Here is a 22,912-nt window from a genome sequence, read left to right as displayed (position 1 = left end):
TGCTTCTCCTGTACATCTCTGCTTCACTTTCCGTGGCTGGACAGTAGCTTCACCAACATTAATGGATTGCTGTGTGTTAAGTTACTGAATTGCATAGGAACCACTGATGTTTGTCATCGTTTTAAGAATCTGTTCAAATGCCTCCCTAAAAGAAAAGTGTTACGCAATTAACGTATGGCAGTGGTAGCATAGTACCTGAAAAAATGACATCGGTGTTGCTTTTCTGTGTTAGACTCACCGTCGGGTTTATCCAGATTTATGGGATAAATGCTATTCATCCCATGAGGGGAGGAATGCTTTTAATCCATCCATCATCTGTCTATCCATCCAGCTTCCATCGACTGCTGGATGCCGGCACGTTCTGCAGTAGCAGCGGCCTTCCAGAGGGCGGTTTCCCTGTACACCCAGGGGCAGGGCGTCTGCTCCTGACCGAAGAGCCTGTGTGTCCACAGAGGCGCAGGCGTCTGTGGGCTCGGGTTCACCCGAGTGTGTGTGTGCAACTTGTTCTACTGCTTTGGTTTGTTTGCTCGCAGCGCAGTTCGTTTCCTTCTTTCTAGTTTTCACTCTCCTCCAAGCTGATGAATTGCCATGTTCACCATGGATGGTTTTCCTTACTTGTAACTTTTTATGTTGTTTAAATTTGTTCTCCTCAGCATTAGGGCAGCTATCTTCTTAGTAGACTGTATTTCCTTGATCATTGCAAATTATTTCAGTTATTATGATCTCATGATACGATCTCAGCATTGCAAGTTTTTGTTCTTCAGTTACACCTCAGTTGAGGGGAAGCTGATGTAACCAATCAGGGGTTCCCTTAATAGGCAGCCCTCATTGCAGCGTATTGTATTAGAGAATGTAGCTCTGCCCCATGGTCAAAGGGGCATTTCAGGTGCCCACAGTCCCGATCAAGTACAGACTTTCTTTTAAGCACTTGCTGGGTAGTGCACAGTAGGGCTAGGAATTTCTCAGGATGGGCAAAAGAAGAAAAGAAACCTTCCCCCTATCTGTCTGTCTTTCTGTCCCAAACACACACACATATTTATATTTTACAGTTCAGAGGTGTCCAACCTTTTGGCATCGCTGCACCACATTGGAAGAAGAGTTGACCTGGGCCACACATTAAATACATAGTGATATATAATCACACAAAAAACTCAATGTTTTAAGTAAATTTACGATTTTGTGCTGGGCCTCATTCACAGCCATCCTGGGCTGCACGTGGCTTGAGGGCTGCGGGTTGGACACCCCTGTTTACTAAGTACGATATTCCTGTTTTCATTTGCCACTGGACTGTGTTATTAGTATCTAGCAGACACCTACTTCTTCTGTACGTGGTATTATTTAACGAAGCAGTAGACACATAGTAAGTCTCTAAAAAGTAGTTGATTGGTCCCCGGGTAATTGGTTTATAATAAAATCTCTACATGTCTCCTGGCTTTGATTTGTGATGAGGAAGCCTATGTTCAGTTCAACGCACTAGAACAGGATTTTAAAACGAGGTGTTCAGACTTCATTCAGTTCTCCTCGCTTTTCCCTGGATGAGGGTTTAGTGAGGGGGGTGGAGTGGGCATTGTGGCCCCTCCCACTCAAAAGATTCTTTTCAGGTTTGAACAAAACCAGAAGAGCCTTGACATTCACACATACCAAAATTTGTGATGTCAATCCAGGTCTTCCCTTTCAAATTCTAGTATAAAACAAAATAAAGTGTAATGTTAAAAAGTAATAACCCAGTTTGAAACATGTGGTATATTCATAAAGGGAACTTGTTATTAGAATTGAGTTATTTAAAATTTGACTTTGTAATGACAAAAACTATATGTGATAAATGCACAGTACAAGATTAGGATATAAAATAATAATTTGTGCTCTAAATAATATATTTCAGGCAACTGAAAAAAGTCAAAGATAGTAATAGTGAAAACACGAGTTGCCACTCACATTGGTGTCTTGAGACTGAGTTAAAGAGTTTTATAGTTAATGCTTTGGAAGGTGTCTGTATATTTTAAGGTAAAATATACATATATCTATTAGGAAACTAATATTAGAATTTTTCAAAATGATATACTTTCTTCATAGGCCAAATGTCAGCTTTTCTATCTTCAGGGTCCTTGGATTGTGAGTGTGAGGTGTTTTGTGGTTTTGCTTTTTAGAAAAAAGATCAAGCCCAGTGAAATTTTTTACCTGGCTCAGGGCTTCTGACTCCAGGAAGTTGAGTGTTATTCTATTAGCAGAGATGGTGATAATTGCACATTAATGTGTAATAGGTGAGCGTAGCTTAATAGCTATCAGCGGGCATCTCTGCATGTTTCCCTGTCTGCAGGGTCTTGAGAATTTTTCAGTTTAGTTCTGTGCCTCTTCCCCTTTAGGTCTTAGTCTGGCTTCCTCAGACCCGGACCCTAGTGGGCACGACTTTCGCAGTGGGAACCCCTTGCGGTGGCTGCACTTGGCTGCTGCTCTGCTTCCAGGGGCTGGGGGGTCGGAAGCTCTCCCGCTGCGGCACTGGGGCTCTTTCTCCTTCCAGTGACCACATCATCCACCTCCAACGTTAGAGTCGTTTAAACTCGTTGAAAGTCCAAGGAGCCACCGATAGCTGATAAACGCCCCAGGTAGACTTACTAGAAGTTCTTGGCATTTAGTCTAAATATTTCAGTGCCTTCAAGGACTGACTTGCCCATCTTAAATTGCTGGGGTAAAATAGGAGTTATTGAGGTCTTGCTCGTGTGTTTCAAGTTATGTGATTTATAACATCGTTCTGTGGGACCAGTTCTTGAGATGTTGCATGACCTTTTCCTATTGAATGTCTAGGAGTTGGTTTCCACTTCACAGGAGAAAACCAATGGGATTTCTAGGTGAGGCCTCACTGCTACGTACTGCCTTGCTGTCCGGTGGTTAGCAAGTCCTTTTAAACCTCTTGTTTTTATTTCCAAAATGTTCATTTCCTTCCTCCAAAATATTGCAGTGGGACCAGAGAGATGATTTCTTGGGTTCTTTAGCTATAATTTTTCCTGTGGATCCTACTGATTCTGTGAAGATAACTTTAAGGTGGACAATGATCTGTTAATCATCTCTTATTTTGCTATTTCTGTTTGCCTTTTTATTTCTGCTCCCTTTTATTAGAGTGATGATTTTTATTGTCAGCCCCTAAGTGAAGACATTTCCCGTTGTCATGTGTGGTATATTCAGCAATGAGATGCCACGCTTCCCCACCCCTTTGCTAGCATACACCTTTCTTTCTAAAGAGAGTTATTTGAACGTTTATCAAACACTTACAATGCAGCAGACTGGTGTCATGCACTGAAAACAGTAATGACTGAAACACAATTCCTGTCCTCAGGGAACTTTCACAAGGGAGAGTTTCGCTTCGGTGACAACCTGATGTCCTCAGCCCTGGTCCCACCCCTGTATGCCCTGACACTTCCTCATGTCTGCGCTCTCGGAAGTGTTAGCCCGAGACGGATCCACTTCTTCATGCCCTTGCTTGGTGATTGTAGCAAATTCCAATGTTCTTTTAGGGTAAGGAAAGGACAGGCCGATGACCTTGTAAAGATGACATATACATCTTTTAGGGCATAATGTATTTCCCAATGATGAGAAATTAATTTTTCCATTGCTCTCTACATTGTAGGGCAGTTGTAAAGGAAAAAAGCACAAGTTGAGTTTGATACATTTAAAGAGACCTTGAAGTTAAAGAAGAACCTTTAAATCTACTGAGAATGGTTCTTGGAATAATTTAAGAGGCAGTGTGGGTGTTTTGTATCCTTGAAAACTCTTTGAATGGCAACTTTGTGTCGTAGATTATATTTAACTTCGCCTCACTCAGCCGACTGTCAGAGACCACACGTTGTTTTATTCCTGAATTAAGTCTGGAGTCCCATCGCACTCTGGTTTTACACGTCATTCCCCATGTCAGACATTAGAAGAGAAGGTTTCATTTAAAAAATATCGTTTCTTTCGTCATCTACGTTCCCTGGTGCCAACAAGCTGGCACTTTTAATGGCTTTATATCTAGGAATATGCTTCAGTGTTTCTCGCTAGGTGAGATGTCTGACGTAGACGAGGCAAAGAACTCATCCGTTCACTTCATTCTGTGCAGAAATAGTCCCAGAGACATGTGTGCAGAGGCCGGGCTCTTGGTGCTGCTTCTCACGAGGGAAAGGGGAGGGAAAGGACTTCCGAGGGACACCCGGCCTGGTTTTGCCCAACGCGTAGCTTCATCATCACTCTAACCCTGCCCCTGGGGTTCCCGCCTGTGCATGTGAACTTGGGAGGTCTGCTTACGGAAATGCGGAGTTTCTTAGGACTGGTGTTAGTTTAAGGTACTTTCACTGTGAATGTGTTTTATAATTCTTGGTCCAGAGTTCTTATGTTATTCATCTTGAATGTCAGTACAGCAGTGAACTTGGAAGACCGTTCATGTGGTCTAACCTGTACTTTTCTGGGGGAAACGACTGTCACAGTCAGACCGTCGCTGTGCTGTTCTGACACCGTTCCTCTGCTGTCCTGTCACGGGACGTAAAAAAGATAATGGCAGTGATTCTGATGATCAAGGATAACACAGACATAATAGGGTGTCCCTACTGATACCTTATCTGGACTTTCACAGCTTCCGAGCTGTTCGTAAGGTTGGCAACATCACTCATTCTCACCTTCTTTCTTCTGCAACACACAGGGGTGTGAGCTCATTTCAACGCCCGACCAAGACCACACGGACTTCACCAAGTGCCTCGAGGTGCTCCAGGCGAAGATAGAAGAAAAAGACCTGCAGGTATATGACGGGCCCCTATTTGGTGGATGAAGTCCTACTGCCAAGTCCGTTAAAGATCCTGTTTAAAGTTTTCTCTCCGCTAAAACTTTATTTGCTTTTTAAAATGAGAGATCATTTACTTTTGTGCTGGTTTCTAGATTCCCTGTAAGGGTTTTTCAGCATGTTGAGTAAATCTGTACTTCGCTGCTGAAACAGGAGTGTGTACACATCAGCCAGAAGTCACAGCCGCCAGTGCCTCACAGGGCCAAGGTCCGGGACGCGGGGAAGGGGCCTCGTATAAAGCAGTCGGAGCTGGCAGCTCAGGTGTGGTTTAAAGCCAGAAGCTGCTTTTCGCCTCCGGTTGCTGGTTGCCCTGCGGAGCTGTGTGTCCCTTGTTCTTCATGTGTTTGAACTTCGTGTGGGCAAAACAAACCAACATGGCCTGGGTTTGGCCCATAGTTATCACGGCAAACTCTTACATAAGCCAAGGAAGTAGTGACCTTTCTTAAATCAGTGAAGAGTCTGCCACTTTTCATTTCTGGCTCTCAAAGGTATTCAACAATGACATTCGTCCAGTGCTTAATCCCATTAATTAGCTAATGGACAACTTCGCATTACACTTTACAGTCTTCCTTGGTACTTGCTGAAATGGTATGCAGAACTTTAAAGTCTGTGTTTAGTGAGCATCCGCAAAGTGAAGTGTGAAGCCGGGAAGAGTAATTGATGTCCTTTCCCGGCAGGGACCAGAATTAGGCAGAGACGCAGGATCAGATGTGCAGTTTAAACTTAGAAAACCAGGGAAACGCCCTGGGGCATCAGAACACCTCTGACAGGAGGGACGGGAGACGCCTCTCAGCCCGGCCTCAGGGGTCCAATGAGGCCCAGCGTCTTCAGACACAGCCCAGCCCCGCCTCTCGTCTGTGTCCTCTGTGGTCTTGGTGCTGCTGTGGAGACCTGCCCTTTGTCCGTTTCTCTCGTCCTCTCCAACAGCCGCCTGTAGCCACACATTATTTGCCCCTTCCCGTCCGGGGGGAGGAAGGGGCTGAGACATCCTTGGGCCACTCTTGGTTTTGGCAAAGGAGGATGAGGTGAGATGTGGTTGTCTCAGGCTGGAGCGGGGCATGGGCTCCATCCACATGTCACATGCTCAGCTACATGCTAACACTCCCTTGGCGGGGCGGGACAGGTGCTGGAGAGGCAGCCCCGGTGGACGCCTGCTCCCTGCAGAGGTTCAGCGGAGATGTGTTCCAGCAGGTAGTTTGTAGGGTGATGTGATGGATCCTCTTCTTCCTTTGAAGAAAAGCCTTGGTAACGGTCATAAATGGCACGTAGCTCCTTGGGCCAAGTCAACAAAGGTAATTGAGCAAACATTCTCATCTCTTGTTGTAGCTTGAACTATACCAAATGTATTGTGCTATTTCCTGCAATGAGGTGGTATAATTAAATATTTGTTTAAGGCAAGCAGGACACAGTCCATTGAGAGTTATCTGCTTCATCCAGATATAGCTGAGTTTTTTAGTTTCTTAGGAAAACAAAAATTGTAAATCTTCACCACAATTTCAGTTTCCCCAGAGCTGCCACGGAAATTGTGGAAAGCCGGGGATGCAATTATGTGAGTCTTCTTTGTTGCGTTTAATTGATAGCAACTGTGCTCAGTCACTGGTTCTCAAAACAAATAGGCATATCTCAACCTGAAGAAGACCAGACTTCGGAGGGAGCCCCAGGCTGGGGAAGAGGGTAATCGGGGGTCTGGGATCTGCCAAATGAACCTACAAAGGCGTGGCCAGTCCGGTGGGGAGGGCTGGCGCAGGAGGAGCTGTGAGAGGGCCAGGCTCCCACTGTGCTTGGCCGTGGAGTGGAGGCAGCCCGGGGGTGGGGGCGCATGTGGCCTCGTTGACATGCTTTGCTGCATCCTGAAGGGTCATGACAGCCAGCTGTCCTCACAGCCTGGCAGCGGGTTCTCTCCGGGGGACAGTGAGCGGTGCGCCCCTGCGGCTGCCATGGGCCTCAGCATGCTTCGGGCCCAGGGTGTTCTCCAGCCTGGTCTTGTGCAACCCTTTCTCCGTTCAGCTAAAATAAGCCGCATTCTCTCTTCTGCCCCGCCTTTAGGTGTTTTTGCCTCTGTTGCCCGGCTGCTGAGAATTTGTGAATATTTTTTTGTATTTTTCTTTGTCTTTGCCTAGAGCACAGTGGCAGAGTCTACCTGACATGCTTAAGGGGGCTGGTCCTCTACCCCACCCCAGATTAGGTCCTTCTGCTCTACATCCCTGTGCACCCCTCTTTTTCTGTAAGGCACTCTGGACACTTCTAATGATGTCATTAGTTACTTCTCGTTGTGTCCTGAAGCCTTTCTTGGCGGCTAGAACGCACAGCCCTTGATGCTGTGGTTGGGTTTGTCTGGCTCACAGTCGAACAGCAGCATTTGGCCTGTAAGAGGTGTTCTGGGGATGGTGGGTCCGTGTGGGCACCAGGGGAACCTGCGGGACCGGAGAATGTAGCATGGTCCTGGAAAGGCTGTTGAGAGAAACTGCGACGTAGCACACACACAGTGGGGAGAGGGCAACAGGGAGAAGCGTGTTCGGGGAGGACCGCCACGCACGCGGGATGGAGAGCGCTGCGGGGGGCCAGCGGCTGGTGTGGGAAGGAAGTGATGTGGACAGTGACCAGTGTGATGAGTCTGGTGCTTTCCAAAGTGTAGTTAGATAAACTGAACGGCACATTACTCACGGGGAAAACCTTTCCAGGAAACTCCTATTCAGATTTATGTTAAATCTGACCAAATACAGTGTCTAGAGCTTCCACCGGATTTAACACTTAACCTGGAAGGACAAGATTGCAATTGATTTCTGGTAATAGCAGAGAAAAGCATGATTAGAAAGAGTAGGATGGGGATCTAAGACCAGGTTTCTCCCCACACAGCCTGCACCCTCAGATGAGAACATCATGAGGACGTTTGAGAATGTGTTCCTCCGAGCTGTGTCCGCACACCCTGCACCCTCGCCCAGGCGCTCAATCTGAGGAAATCACCATGCATTTCTGCATTTCCCCTTACGTTATAAATAGGAGCTGTAGTCAAAGCATCTATATTTTACAGTAAAGTCTGATCTTTTCAGCATATTCTTTACAGTATTAATTACAATAAGAAAATGGAATTAAATTAGCATTTAATATGTTAAATAACTTTGCATATTAGAAATTTACACAATTTGGATTAGGATCTGTTCTCATCCTAGGGAAGTTTACTCTCCAGCACACAACATTATTAAAAAATTTTTCCCTGAATTTATGTATTTGTGTATATGTTTATTTTAAGCCTCTGTGAGCCCCTTTATTTTAAGCCCAGTTTTGATCCCTCTGTGAGAAGGCTCTGACCCACGGGCCTTTGGGATGCTGTGTCTTCCTGCTGCCTCCCCGTTTTCTGACGCTGTGATACACACCTGAGGTCTAAGTGCTGGGGTTCCGTGAGCAAATTAAAAGCTATTTCTCCAAGTTTTTTAAAATGTAAGGTGTACATTTCTTAGGATGAAGCAGAAATAAATCTAGATTATAAGACCCTAAAAGTATGTCTGTTTCCTTTGCCAAATTAAGGAAGTTTTCTTTCATTATTTTTTCAAATAAGTTTTCAGTTTCTTGCTCATCTTCCTCCCTTTAGGGCACCCCTGTGATTCAAACGTTGGTACGTTTGTAGATGTCCCTCGGGCACCTGATACTGTCTTCATTTTTTTTTTAATTCTTTTTTCTTTCTGCTGTTCCGGTTGAGTGCTTATTTCTTCCTTATGTTCCAACTCATTGATTTGAATACCATCTTCATCTGCTCCACTGTTGGTTTTCTGTAGATTTTTCTGTATTTTGCTTAGTGTAACCCTCATTTCATACTGGGCCTTTCTTAAGCTGTTGCTGTACTCAGTGAGTTCTTGAAGCATCCTGATTACCAGTGTTTTGAGCTCTGCATCTGATAGGTTGGTTATCTCTGTTTTGTTTAGCTCTTTTTCTGGGGTTTTGTTCTACCCTTTTATTTGGGCCATATTTCTTTGTCTCCGCAATTTGGCAGCCTCCCTGTGTGTGTTTCTGTGTATTGGGTGGAGCTGCTTTGACTCCCTGTCTTAGTAGCGTGGCCCTCTTGTAGAAAAGGCACCTGTAAATTGTGTGGGGTGGAGCCTTAGGTAATTGCCCAGGAGGGGGGGCAACCTGCTTTACAGTGTTGTAGCTCTGTAAAGAGCTAAAGAAAAGGCACCTGTAAATTGTGTGGGGGGAGGGTTTGGAGAGAGGACGGTGCTGCTGCCGGGCTTCTGGAGGTTTCCCTGGCACTCGCCTTGTGTGGCTGGTGCCATTGCAGCCTTGCCCTCGTGCTGAATCCCGGGGGGGTGGGTCTGCATGAGTTCGGAGTCCGTGTGGGCCCTTTAAGTGGAGCCTCCTGAAGATCCAGCAGTTTCTTCTGACGCCCCAAGCCCCACCGGTTTTTACAGCCAGAAGTTACAGGGATTTGTCTTCCCGGGGCTGGGATCCCTCACTCCTGAGGCATCCCTCCTGATTTTTATCCACCACATGGGAGTGTGGGACCGCCTGTGCCACTGCCTCTTCACGCACACCACATCTCTGTGTCTTCGCCCTCCTACCCATCGGGATGAAGGTGGCTTCTTTAAATGCTTGGTGTAATACTTTTTGTAGTTATCTGAGAGGGTGAAGCACATTTACCTACATCTCCACCTGGAACGGAAGTCTATTTCTTTTTCTTCTCTGATTGGTGGGGCCCCTGTGTCAATCTTAGTTGTGACAAGTGTGCCCTGGTTATTTACATTGTTGACATTGGTGAAAACTGGGTGAAGTATGTACTATGTGTGCTATTGTTGCAACTTTTTGCTAAATCTATAATTAATCCAAGATAAAGTATACTTGAAAAATAACACCCATTGTTTCAAATGTTGTAACTATAGAATGATAGTCTTTTGAGAAGCTGAGACTCCAGTGTCCGGTTTTGTTAGGTTGTCTATGTTAAGGTCAGTTGTAATTACTAAGTGGAAGGGTGGACAGTATGTCTTTGTTTACCTGGGGCAGTCCCAGTTCGTGCCTGTGCTCTCGGTGTCATTTCGCCCGGCGTCCCCACTTAGTTCCAGAAGTAACTCAGTGTGTGTGTTGATGATGTGTTTTGTGATGTGACTGATAATAAGATAGGATAAAAAGGCAAAGGTACGGACTTCTTGGCACTTAGACAAATAGAAATATCTTTTTGTGGATTCTCTCAGTTTAAAGCGTGTCATCAGAAAGTTCTAACTTGTGAATCTCTGCTGCATGTTTATGAAAGCAGCTCAGACTTGACGGTATTTGCACCGTGGTAACGAGCCATACTGTCAACCTTCTCAGTTTCCTGAGAGAGCAGAGAACGGTGGGCTGGCCCAGAGACACAGCGTGACGCTACCGGTGTTGAGTGTGAAGGAGCAGCCCCGTTTACGCCTGCGTGCCCGCCTTACCGCCCAGCCTCCATCACCACCTGTTCCCTCCCCGCTCCTACGTTGGCGTCTGTCCCACCTGCCTTTATCTTGCTTCCCTGGGCGTCAGTAACACTCCATGCCGTTAGCTCCCTAATTTATACCTCTAACCTGAAGCTCCAAAGCCGTATATCTACCTCTCACTGAAAAGCCAGAGGAACTTCATTTCACTGTCTGAAACAAATTCACCATCTTTCTTCACAAAATCCCATTTCTTCGTTCTTTATGTTCTACGTTGCTCCACGGTGCCACCATCCATCCACCTGGCAGAGACCCAACAGTGACCTCACGCTTTCCTCTGCCCTCCCTCACCAGCTGGTCACAGCTGTCCTTCAGCGCCGCAGCGTCTCTGGGCCCGCTTCCTTCTCTCCAGCCTCACCGCTGCCGCTGTGGTCCAGACCTGCGTCGTTCTCACCTGGGCTGTTCGATTGGCGTTCTGTTGGCCCCTTTATTCTTCAGCTAAAATTCATATCCTTTGTCTTAGATGTATATTGGCTTGAAATTTTTTATTGTCTCTGAGTTATTTATTCAGTAAGTATTTGTTCAATGAATAAGTGTATTTCCAATAACATCAGAGCAAATTTTGAAGGACGCTGTGGCAAACCTCACCTGGCACATAGACTCTTTGAAGGGATCTTAGTAGCATTCTGGGTGTCATAGCAGTTTTCCTGTGACATGCGTCCAGGTGCTTTGGCATCTTTGTTGCCCATGCCAATTGTGATAATGAGTGTTTATTAATAAAAGCTTTAGCCTCCAACGCATTGTAATTAGAGGTTAGGTGATGGGCCTGGCACTCCTTCTAGCTGCACGACAGTAGGAAGCTACTTAAGTTCTTTAGCTTCAGTTCTCACATATGCAAGTCAGAATAATAGTCTATGTAGCAGCACGTTATTAGTTAATGTACGTGCTTCAGCGCATGCCACATATAGACTCCGTAGTGAAAACGTAACAGCTGTAGGAGTGGTATTAATAATCATATGTTTTTCCAGGGGTGTCCAACCTGTGCTCACAGGCCACATGTGGCCCAGAATGACTGTGAATGTGGCCCAACACAAAATTGTAAATTTACTTCAAACACTGAGATCTCTTTGTGATTACATGTCACAGTGTATTTATCGTGTGTTCCAAGACAACTGTTCTTCCAGTGTGTCCAAGAGACGACAAAAGGTCGATACCCCGGTACACCTTAGTTCTTACGATCTGTAGCGCATTTTATATGACATATTTATATAATGTGTTCTATGTTTTTAAATACAGGATAAGATAAAAATATATAAAATACTGTGATCTTCTGATTTTATAATAAATTTCGTGGAATAATGTGGTTTTAGAATCAGCGTTTTTGTAAATTTCTTACACTAATTAGTTGTACTTTACAGCTCAAGTTCATGGATTCACCGTAACATTTTTTTCTTTTGGACATATTTTCATTCTAGGAGAGCTCCCTTAATATTACAAAGTTGGATTAAAGAGAGTGCTACTTGCATGTTGAGGTGATTGCTAGCAGAGGTTTCCAACTTCCCCTTGTCTTAGGGAGCCAGAGAGAATAGTGTCTGTATTTTTAGGGATAGGGTCCAGTACGGAGGCGAGTTGCACTGCCTGGCTCAGCATTGTTTGTGCTTTGCCTCCGTGGAGAGAAAAAAGAGACGTGCTCCCCTTCTGTGCTCCTGAGACAGACAGCGTGTGCCTGTCTGCTCCCCAGGGGACTCTGTTGGATGACTCACTTGCCAGAGGAAATTTCTTATCAATGCGGAGAATTTCAGCTGCGGCCAGGGCTGCAAGTCCTCTGCAGGAGAAAGCCGACCTTATGCGAAAAGGACTTTTCATTTTGAGTTCCTGCCTTGTGAAGTCACGGAAATTGCAGATGGAGGAGTGAAATGCATCTTGAGGCCTTTTGTAAGAATAATACACCTAGAATAGAGCAAGCTGAAAATGCTTAGCAGATTATAAAATTTCTTTTCATTTTGAGTATCCCTCAGCGAGACATATTACTTATGGCAGTACCTACATCCATAATTGTGGATATCCACATGATAACAGTATCTGTATTTTGAAGAGATGACTTGCTTGTAGTTTTTACGCCATGACTGCGAGCTGAAATGATGTCACTGTTTATCTGGAGGATGTGCATATCAGATCAGTGTATTTTCAGTGGTATTTAATTAAGTATTCATGGGAAGAAAAATCTATACATAGAAGTTAGAAGAAAAATGTATACATAAAAATATATTTTGTGTGTGGTAGGTATCTCAAAGTTCCATTTAAACCAGAGAAGATGGGCCCTGGCTGGTATAGCTCAGTGGATTTAGTGCGAGCCTTCGAACCAGAGTATCGCGGTTCCATTCCCAGCCAGGGCACATGCCTGGGTTGTAGGCCAGTTCCCAGCAGGGGACGCACGAGAGGCAACCATACATTGATATTTCTCTCCCTCTCCTTCTCTTCCCCTCTAAAGATAAATAAATTAAAAATCTTTAAAAAAGAACCTTAAAAAAAACCAGAGAAGATGGAACCCGGTAGTATTCATTTTCCATCCTTTTCCTGTCTTAATGGTCGGAGGTGGATGATGTCTTTCTGCTTCCATAACTCCTGTTTTTCCAGTGGAACTTCCACTCAGCATTCCAAGGTCAGAGTGCTTGTTCAGAACAGTAGCTGGTGCACCAAAATAAAGACACGGAGATGGTGGTAGCTTCTCTCCGGGAGGTGCTATGCACCTTCCCCTCTCCATGTGAATGGATGGACGTAATTCCCAGTCTGGACAGTGGGATCACGATATTTCAAACCACATTAGGAATGCAGCTACCTGAATTCAGAGTAGATGGATTACGTTTTAATCCTGTTTCCTCATCCATTTCTATTAGAGATTTTAGATGCCTGTGAAATTGACCCTAATGATGTTTTTAAAGCATCCATATAAATAAAGGAAATTATTTCATAAAGAAGGAATTATTATTGAACAAGTATTTTACCCCAGATTGCACTCAGTTTGCTGTGATGCTCATGAATATGGAATACATTTGCTTATAATTTTAAGGTGAACCTGAGGATAATGAGGTGATCAGCGATATTATACACATGTATTAGCCAAAGCAGACTTACTACATGGCAAAAAAAAAAAAAAGCTTTAAGTAATTAACGTCACTGCAGTAGCAGTTTGAACATTCTCATCTGGCGTTATAAAACGGTCCAGTGCATCTCTAGAAACCAGAATGTTAACGACCAAGTGCAAAGTTTGCAAGCAGAACGCTCTCTATTCTCCCAGAAGGTGGAAAGGGAGTAATTAACATAAACTATTTGTATTGCTCCAGACTGCAAAACCCAAGTTTGCTGGCCACCTATTATAAACTGGTCCATAAAAAATGAAGAGTTTCATACGACTACATTCTGGGACTGTAATGCCCTCAACACACTACAGAGAACTGAATCTAACACATCCTCACGTGGAAACCAAGAGTCTCATTATCGCTTGGGGCAAGAATGCTCTGTGGGGGCTGATTTTATGGCTGCGGCAAAGCCGAAAACACTGTCGGGTGAAGACCAGTTGTGAGGACGAGAGCCGGGCGATTGCATTGAGAAGAGGCTGCCTGTGCAGAAGCGCTGGTCTCCTGCAACAGCGCACCTCGCACCAAAGTCGACCTGCTTCCACGAACATCTGCAAAATCGCAGGTGTCTTTCCCACCCGCTCAGGGGTGGGAATGGCTAAGGGAGAGGCTGCATCTGTGTTCCCACAGGGTGGGTGGGAGGACTGGTGGTCAACTCGGTTCAACTCGTGTTCAACTCGTGTTCAGTGCTACAAACCTTCTGAGCGCAGTACCTGTTCTGCTTTAGTGGGGCGTCACCTCTGTGAAGGAATTTTTAGCCAGACTTCAAAATATCCATTGTTTTTTTTGAAACAGAATGGTCAAGAAGTGCAGATTTGAGTTTTTTCATTTATTTACCAAGCAGTCATTTAGCTTCTGTGGGTAACATTCATATCATACAAATTGTAGTACTTTTGCAAACTCTGCTTCCTGACAGCTAATTGGTTCTGAATATGGCAGAAGTCATCCTTTGATTTATCTCACAGTGAACACCAGCTGTGTTGGAGAGGCCGCACTAGGCGTTTGGGGTGCTCCACACCGCACGTAATACATCTTCCCGTTCTTTATGAGCCCCGTAACGCAGAGGGCGTACCTCTGAATTTCTTTTCCATAGAAATATCTTTGTGTCCTGACAGTGCGAGAAACTAGGAGGCTATAATCACCTGCGGTAGATTTATGACATTGCTGTGGTTTATGCATAGAGGCCGTGGTTTTCTGTAATTTTACTTATAAATATATTTCTGATTTTTCCTCTTTAAATAATTTTCATTAGCAATAATAGAGTAAAGTCTTGTACAGGAAAAAGAAGAGAAACTATGCATGTATGTTTTATTTATTCTCTGCAGCTCTCCCTGGTACTTACCTCCCGAGAGAGAAATGTAAATACATGCAAATATGCTCTTGCCATTGCTCACTGTATTTACACGGGAAGGGAAAATAACGCATTTCCACATTTTTATATATAGCACACTGTTGTTCTGTTTATATGGGGAAAACGTGCCACTCTGGGGGTCTCAGTGACATGGCCTGAGGACCTCTAGTCCCGTCAGCCACAGAAACAGAGCCTCGGGACACACCTGGGAGGAAGGGTGGTGCCCTTGTTCCAGGAGCATTTAACTGAAAATTCAGAGACTCGCCCAGGGTGACTGTTGTAAATCTCAGGAGCATTTCGTTGTCCTGGGGTGAACTCGGTCATTGTCCACGACCAGGGTACTGACCTTGAACCTGAGGGTCGAAACAAAGAAAAACTCAGGGCGCACTGAGGGTTCTAAGGAGAAGCAATCCCAGTGATCATCAGGTTAGGGGGCTGTTTGGGGCCACATGTGGAGGGTCTTTATTCTCCAGTTTTTTAAAGATTTTATTTATTTTTACATGAGAAGGGAGGGAGAAAGAGAGGGAGAGAACTATCAGTGTGTGGTTGCCTCTTGAACGCCCCCTACTGGGGACCTGGCCCACACCAGGCATGTGCCCTGACTGGGAATTGAACCAGCAAGCCTTTGGTTCACAGGCTGGCGCTCAACCCACTGAGCCACACCAGTCCGGGCTATTCTCCACATTTTTCGATCCACTCATTGACTGATGGGCACTTAGGCTGTTTCCAGCACTTGGCTATTGTAAATAGTACCGCTGTGAACATGAGGCTGCCTAAGTTCTTTTGAATTGGTGACTTGGGATTCTTAGGATATAGTCCCAGCAGCATAATCGCTGGGTCAAAAGGCAGTTCCATTTACACTTTTTGAGGAAATTCCATACTGTTCTCCACAGTGGCTGCACCAGTCTGCGTTCCCCCCAACAGTGCACAAGGGTTCCTTTTTCTCCACATCCTCACCAGCACTTCTTAATAACATATATACAATTTGACAAACTTGGATGACTCGCTTTGTTCATACAAGTTCATTTTTCTTCGGGGGGGTGGAGGCAGGCATCCTTTGGAAAATACTGTCATGACCCCACTGTGACAAGGGAGAGATGGACAGGGATGGCCCAGGCACCGAGGGCTGACACCCTGTGGTGTGTTCTGAGGATGAAAGCATGTCTGGAATGTAGATGGGGTCAGTGTTGGGGGACGCTGGACTTTGTCTTGTAGATTCTGGAAAGCCAGCACTAATTTCAAGCTGAACATGGGCATGATCAGATGTGAGATGTAGAAAGCCTGTTCTCATAACCCCGTGCGAAGTTCCTTGGCTATACAAAGCCGGGCGGGGGTCTATGGGGTTGTCCTGGAGACAGGATCTTGCCTGAGTGATGGCTGAGCAGGAAGGGGGAGGAAGCATTATCTGGGAAAAACCCTGGGTTTGCTTGGACGTCTCATCTGTGAACAGAAGCCTCATTATTGTGCCAGTGGAAGAGGCATTATTTATTCCTCGCCCCAACAGGCCAGCTTTCAACGCGCCTCATTGGGCCTGGTGGAAATGTAAGTGGGATCCCTGTGGGGTGGTTTCCGCAAGCTGAGGTTTCATTCCGTGTTTCTCAGTACAGTATGTTTCGGTACCATAAAATCCAAGGTCTTTGATTTCTCCAGTGTCCCATTCCCCTCCATCACAGGAATTATTTTATAGGCTTATTAAGACCTTTTGATATTGCTGATTTCTGGCAGTTTGTTTTTGCTCTGTCTTGATTCAGCTCTTCCCTTGTCTCCTACATTGGGTCTTCTGTCTTCCAGTGGGAGCGTCAAACAACCGGACCGAAGAGCTTCCTCATTCTCTTCGTGCCTAACTGTAACGCAGGATGGAGCTTGCTAAGAGTAATGTCCAAAGCTTTTGAGACTCCAGTGTCCGGTTTTGTTAGGTTGGCTATGGTAAGGTCAGTCGTGATTACCAAGTGGAAGGGTGGACAGTACGTCTTCGTTTACCTGGGGCAGTCCCAGTCCGTGCCTGTGCTCTTGGTGGCATTACGCCCCATGTCCCCACTTAGTTCCGGAAGTAACTCAGTGTGTGTGTTGAATGGTGTGGTCACACCGTCCCCCAGGGAGGGCCACGGAGACACTATCATTTGCATATCTCCAGAATTCAACTCAGGCAAAGTAAGTGTAATTAACAGATGCCGGTAGGTGCTGTCCCTGTGACAGGCTTCGTCCGCGCTGTGTCCCCGTCCTCCCTGAGGGCACAGGCACCGAAGCACGGTGTTTGTTCACGGACAGGTTTTCACTGCTGTGGTAGAAAAAGGGAGGTGCTTCTCCTTTTGGGGTTACGTTTCCCCCCGCCAGTCTCATCGTTATTCTGTTCGGAGAAATAACACAAAGCCAAGCTGCCCATTTATCTTCTAAACAAATAGACACAACTGCTAAGTAAGGTGTCAGGGCGGAAACCAGAGACCTTTACATGGTCCATTCGAAAGGAAAGAGCCTTGGAAATGCATCGATGTGTTTGGGCGACGCCCCTTTACAGGTGGTCAAGGCCCGGGGAGGCCGTGTAGCTGGCACGCGGTCCTGTGGCTGTCAGACCGCCACTCCACGGTCAGGCCTCCACGTCGTCACTCCTGCGTGGCGACGTGTGTGAAAGGCCCAAAGCCGCCCTCATTCCCACCCCACCCCCCTGTGGTGACAACAGAAAAGGTCCACAGGACATGCCGTGACTTGACTGCAGAGAAGGTGTAGAAATCATGTAGAATTCGCTCTTTAGATTTTAGAGGTTGCAGTCTGGCATAACAGCCATGTATTTGCTGGGCACTTTGGGGCCTGTGTGCACACATTTACATTATTCACAGTGTTTTATGCACGGGGCTACTAGGATTGCAACAACCCTTTTCTGAATTACAATCCTTGAATCCTTGATGCATCACAAGCCACAGAAAATACGTTGGCCTCTGAGACCGGCCTTTGATCTTCTGAGAATGGTGGGCCCACTCAGCAACAAACAGGCTTGCCTGTTAGTGCCCTCTGAAGTTCATGGCCCACGGCCACTGAAATCCGCGATGCTGCCGCCCCCGGCTCCAGCAGAAGCCCGGCTTTTCCCTGCGGACATGGCAGTGCTGTGCTCTGTCTGTTCCGCTTCTTCCCCCACTGCTGCCTCTGGCACGGGCTCGGGGAGAGCAGAAGTGTCGTGACGGCCCTCTGCTGTTTCTACACGCCCCCACTCCCCCCTTTTCCTACTCTTATTCTTGGTTCCCACTTACCACCTTTTCACATTCTAACCAGTGTGATGGTTGTTTAGTTTGATCAGTTGTGTATGTTTCTCCATTTGAATGTCAACTCTAGGAAGGTTGGCATTCTTGTCTTCTTTACTGATACATCCTGACCGTGTAAAATAGAACGTAACACATGGTACGTGATCAATAAATATCACTGGGGTAATAACAAAGGTGACCTAAGTTCTTTTCAGATGCCCTTCACTATTGGATCTCTTGCCAGGCAGGCAAGTACTCTTTTGTTGGAATTAGATGATGTTAACTCAGCCTCCTGCTCCGGGGTTCTTTATTCAGTTTTGCCGAGTTTTTATATGCTCAGGGGAAGCTCAGCACAGGCGTGTTGTCTGGTGTGCCGCGAACACCACATCTGGCATCTGCAACCCGCAGGCCTGCTCTCCAAGGAGGGTACATGAGTATGTCGATTGTCACAACAACGAGTGACTGTGATGTGCCAGTGGTAACTACGTTACTTAACTGGAGGGTTCTGGATGGTGTGCGTGATGCGGGCACGTGCAGACATGGGGCAGCACCACCGAGGCAGGAAGTGAAAGGGTTTGTTTCACAGGTGCCAGAAGGAGAAACAGGTGGTGCCCTGCTGGGCCCAGGTGGGAGGAGCCCCCAGGGAGCAGGGGGAGAGAGCAAGGGCCCGCGGTGGGGGACACAGCTAAAATTATGAAAGGATTTCAGCGGTTTGTCCCTGGAGGGCAAGGCAGGGAGCCTGTGCCAGGCTGGTGCCTGGCAGCCGGGTGCCTGGTCTCCTGGGCCGCGTGCCTGCAGCCTGTGTATGGATGTGGAAGCGTCAGGAAAACACTGAGCTGCAAACATCTGCAGTGCACTGGGTGGTGTTGAAGGTACGAGCACAGGCTTTGGACCCGCACGGAGAAGGCCCTCTGGCCCTCCGACATCACCGTCCTAGAGACACAGATCTAGACTGGAAAAACCTATGTGGATACACCGGGTGGTGTCTGTGTCCTTCTTCTGTCCCTGCGATGACCGCATGTCCGTCCTCCTTACGGCCAGAGCTAGAGGACAGTGGGCAAGTCCCAGGCTGCCTGCTCCCCGGCCCACCCGCCGCTTGCATCCCTGGGTCCCCTAGTGTTTTTAATCAGTCTTGCTAAATACTTCCAGTAGGGAAAATGAATAGTGATGAGACGCAATCTTGCTGCTGCTCTGTTCTGAGAAATTCACCGACCGCTTTACAGACCCTGCTTATTCATCATACTACCCCAGTGTAGAAGGGGATTAAATTTCAGCCTTAAGGTTATGCGGTTGCTCACAGCTCAGAGTGTGGTAATGAAAAATTGAGCACCCGAAACAGGGATTCCAGAATCTGCCTAGCGCATCAACTATTTTAGCATTAGGCCTTGCTTCCAGGGTGATTTTAGGGTTGTGTGCTTTTTACCGGGGACTGAGAGCTTCCTCCACACCATACTTCATGTGTAATTTCTTTTAATGTCTTTCTCTTCGGGTCAAAGCAAACTCTCTTTATTTCTGAGGTTCTGTATGACTTCTGGGCTTTCGCCACCAGTTGGCAGTGGCTTTATTATTAATAAGTGGCTCCCGGACACAGCTGCCTTCATCCCCCCAACAGAAGCTGTCTCTTCGGCAAGTCTGAGCCGGCTGCTTGCACGTCCCCGCTTTCCTCCAAAGGTTAACGGGAGCCCAAGTCTTCAGGGCAGTGCATATACAGAATAATATGTGTCTGCTGGGGTGCGTGGCCTTTGCTCGCCCAAGAGCTAACTCTTAGAATTCTAGAAAGATCTTCAAAGATAGTATTAAGTCTTAGAGATGTGTGGGGTGCCTGTTTTAGAATACTCTAAGCTTTGACATGAAGGATCTAACCCAAAAAGAAGACAAAAACCCCATTCTCCATACTCTCTGAAAAGATCAAAAATAGGAAACTCATTAAAAATTTTCAGATCTTCTGTGTATTTTACTTTTTGTGGTTTATGGAACCCCGTTCTCATTTATATATTCCCATCGGATGGCAGTTAGTCTCTTCCTTTCTTAGTCTGTTCATACAGTGTTTTCACTTAGCCAGTCGTCAAACACAAGCGCTGGCGTGTCTTGTGAGTGTGGGGCACTGTGCTGAGGACCAGGGTCGGGAAGCGACAGACACTGACTGTGCCCCTGGAGCGCCCATCACTCAGTCCTCCGGGAGCCGGACAGGCTGTATCGGTGCTTGGACAGTGTGTTCTTCTTCCAAAATCACACCGTTTTTATGCATGAGACATCAGCTGCGCTTTTTAAATGAAATATTTTAAAACCTAAAAACTAAATACTCCTGTTTTAAGTAATTTCTCTTGTGTTTCAGATAGCGTGATTGTTACTTTTTGCTTTGATCACACATGAGATTTCCTTAGGCCATTTCCTTTAAGCTCCTCCTTCCTCTTTCCCAGTTCTCTGATGTGACCTGGCAAGGCCAGGCTGCCTGGTGGCAGGGACGGTGGGGTCAGGCGAGAAGGCAGGGCCCGTCTGCAGTACCCTCCACGCTGCGGCGCACACAGGACTGTGTGCGGGAGGAGACTGTCACTCACCCCTTCAGCTTCCCCGTGACCCTCCATACCCAGTAATTCTCTATATAAATATTTTGGAAAGTATTTCCAGCAACAGGGACTCAGTCAGATTAATTATACTGTAGTCATAGGAACTTCCCTCTTTAAAGTGTTAAGTGAACAAAGTAACATACTGACCTACATGTAACAACCAAAACATTAATAGTAATATAAATGCGATAATACCCCAAACAATACCGGTAATGGGAGAGTAGCTAACTTTTAAAAACAGTCACAGTGTTGTAGAACATGCTCTAAATGTTTTACACTTATTAACTCACGTAATGACCTCCTCTAACCCCCTCAGCAACCCTATTAATCGTCCATTGTTACCCAGTATTTACCTGTGAACGTCAAAATGAGGTACAGAATGTTCAGGCAACTTGCTAGGTTCAGCCGAGAGCACAGGTCCTCAAGGTAGTGGCGTCCTAGGGGGCGACACACCTGCGAACGGGCTCCGAGTGGTCCCCTGGGTGTTACAAGAGCTGTGCCCCAGGGGGGCTCTGGCTGTGCACCTGAGAGGCACCAGCGGTGAGATCAGGATGCTCCCAAGTGGGAGGAACCCAAAGCAGAGTGTTGAAGGGAGAGTCCTCAGTTTGCTGGTTACACAGGCAGGTGGGAAAGTGTGAAATGTGTACTTTAAAGAGTTGGCCTTGAAACCTGACTCTGCCATTTACCAACCACGTAGCCTTGAACAAGTGACTGTAATTTGCTGTGTATGACGCACGGCCTCCTTTTTGTGCACATTGAGCATTGGATTGTGAGACCCATGGTATATGATAATCATGATACCCATGTGTAATGTGCATCCTTATTTTTCCCTCAAAAATTTGGGCAAAAAAAAGTGCACGTTATACATGGAAAATATAGTAACTTAATTTCTCATCCAAACAACAGAAATGAAGTCTACCATTTCTTCTTGGCTTATCCCATAAAAATGTAAAATGAAAAACCCTATGTAGGTGTTCGATGCAATTAAGCTGTTTTGAACCCTGTCAATGTGTGACTTCCCGTTGTACTCTGCCTTGCGTAGGTGGACATGATCGTGACTTTGGGAGGACTTGCCGGGCGTTTTGACCAGATCATGGCATCTGTGAGCACCTTGTTCCAAGCAACTCGCATCACCCCTCTGCCCATCGTAATCATCCAAGAGGAATCTCTCGTCTACCTGCTCCACCCGGTAAGCGAAGAATAAGCATAATGTCAGCAGCAGCCTGTGCCACCGAACTCCTAACCTTTGAGCGGACGACGGGGGAACATCTGCCCCTGTGTGTCTTTGAACCGCTAGTGGAGTGGGCCGTGTCTGTGTGCGGCGTCAGTCCTTCCTCCGTACACTGAGCAGGAAGGGGTGGAGGAGAAGCCTCAGTGTGTTCATTTTATTGGACCTATGAAAAAACTCTAACTCTTAATGAAATTGACTAAGAATTAAATTTAGCAGTTTTGCTTCTTGAGTAGCTGAATATGAGAAAAATCTCAATGGAGGAAGTACAAAGCTTGGCAAGTATTTTAAGTGGAATTTTCATATATTTTCAGTGTTGTGATTATAATTGGAAACTGGGTTTGATTTTTTAAGCACTTAAAATCTTTAACTTGCACTGTTCTTAGGTTGCCTGCTTATTAATTTCACTGCCTCTGAACAGATTTCTAATGACATTCATTTCCAATGATAAACATTGTGGAGACTTTCTGATAATGTAGTGCTTAGAGCAGACTTCTTAAGGAAAGTTTTATAAGGTTGATTGGTGTGTTTCACTTTGAAAAATCGTAATTTGGTAACATCTTTTCAAGACAGTGGATGGTTTTTTTCTTTCTTCCTGTCATTGCAATGTACTACTCATGGTCTTGCTTCTACTCCATCTGTACTCATTTCCTAAAATTTGTTATTTGGTTAATATAGCGCATGTGATGCGTGCTCACTGTTCAGCCACATTTGCATTATTTTATGGTTCTCTGCACTGTCTGGCGCTGCTGCTTTTTGGAACACGTCCTCTGAGGTGTGGAAGGTGTTCTGTCCATTTACGTCAACAAATAGTGCCAGTGTGCCTGCCCCCTCCCCACTGCGCTGCCAGGCAGTTGAGGGTTTAGAAAACATAGTGAGGTGGGGTCTCTGCTCTCCAGCGCACGTTCAGGGAAGCAGACATTTGTAACACTTAAACGTAAAGCAAGGTTCCAACACTACTACAGAAGATGATGAGAAACTATGTAATTTGGTCACGGGTGTGGTAAGGAAAGGCTTCCCAGAGGCGCTCACCTTTTATTCACTCGATCTATAGAACGAGTGTTTACTGAGCACTTGCCGTATGCCAGGCACCTCTCCAGGAGTACAGCAGCCAGCTGGATGGGTAGCACCGCTTAATTTCGTGGAGCATGCATTCTCCTGGGCTTACACTGTAGCAGAATCTTCAAGGGCGAGTAAATATGTGCTCT

General features: G+C 46.0%; 1 protein-coding gene across 3 annotated transcripts in view; it reads left to right on the top strand.

The window, feature by feature from the left end:
• TPK1 (thiamin pyrophosphokinase 1) overlaps window positions 1–22,912 on the top strand; it is a 255,230-nt gene that overhangs the window by 122,574 nt on the left and 109,744 nt on the right. For all 3 annotated transcript variants that reach the window (XM_037030295.1, XM_037030294.1, XM_037030299.1), the window contains 2 exons: window positions 4,667–4,762; window positions 21,519–21,665. In XM_037030295.1, the coding sequence (XP_036886190.1) occupies window positions 4,667–4,762; window positions 21,519–21,665 (243 nt within the window). The remainder of the gene's footprint in view (window positions 1–4,666; window positions 4,763–21,518; window positions 21,666–22,912) is intronic.

This window comes from Sturnira hondurensis, unplaced genomic scaffold, assembly GCF_014824575.4.
Source record: "Sturnira hondurensis isolate 20B ecotype Veracruz unplaced genomic scaffold, ASM1482457v3 Scaffold0001547, whole genome shotgun sequence".
Lineage (NCBI taxonomy): Eukaryota > Metazoa > Chordata > Mammalia > Chiroptera > Phyllostomidae > Sturnira > Sturnira hondurensis.
The sequence above is the reverse complement of the archived record's forward strand: the minus strand, read 5'-3'. Positions and strand labels throughout refer to the sequence as shown.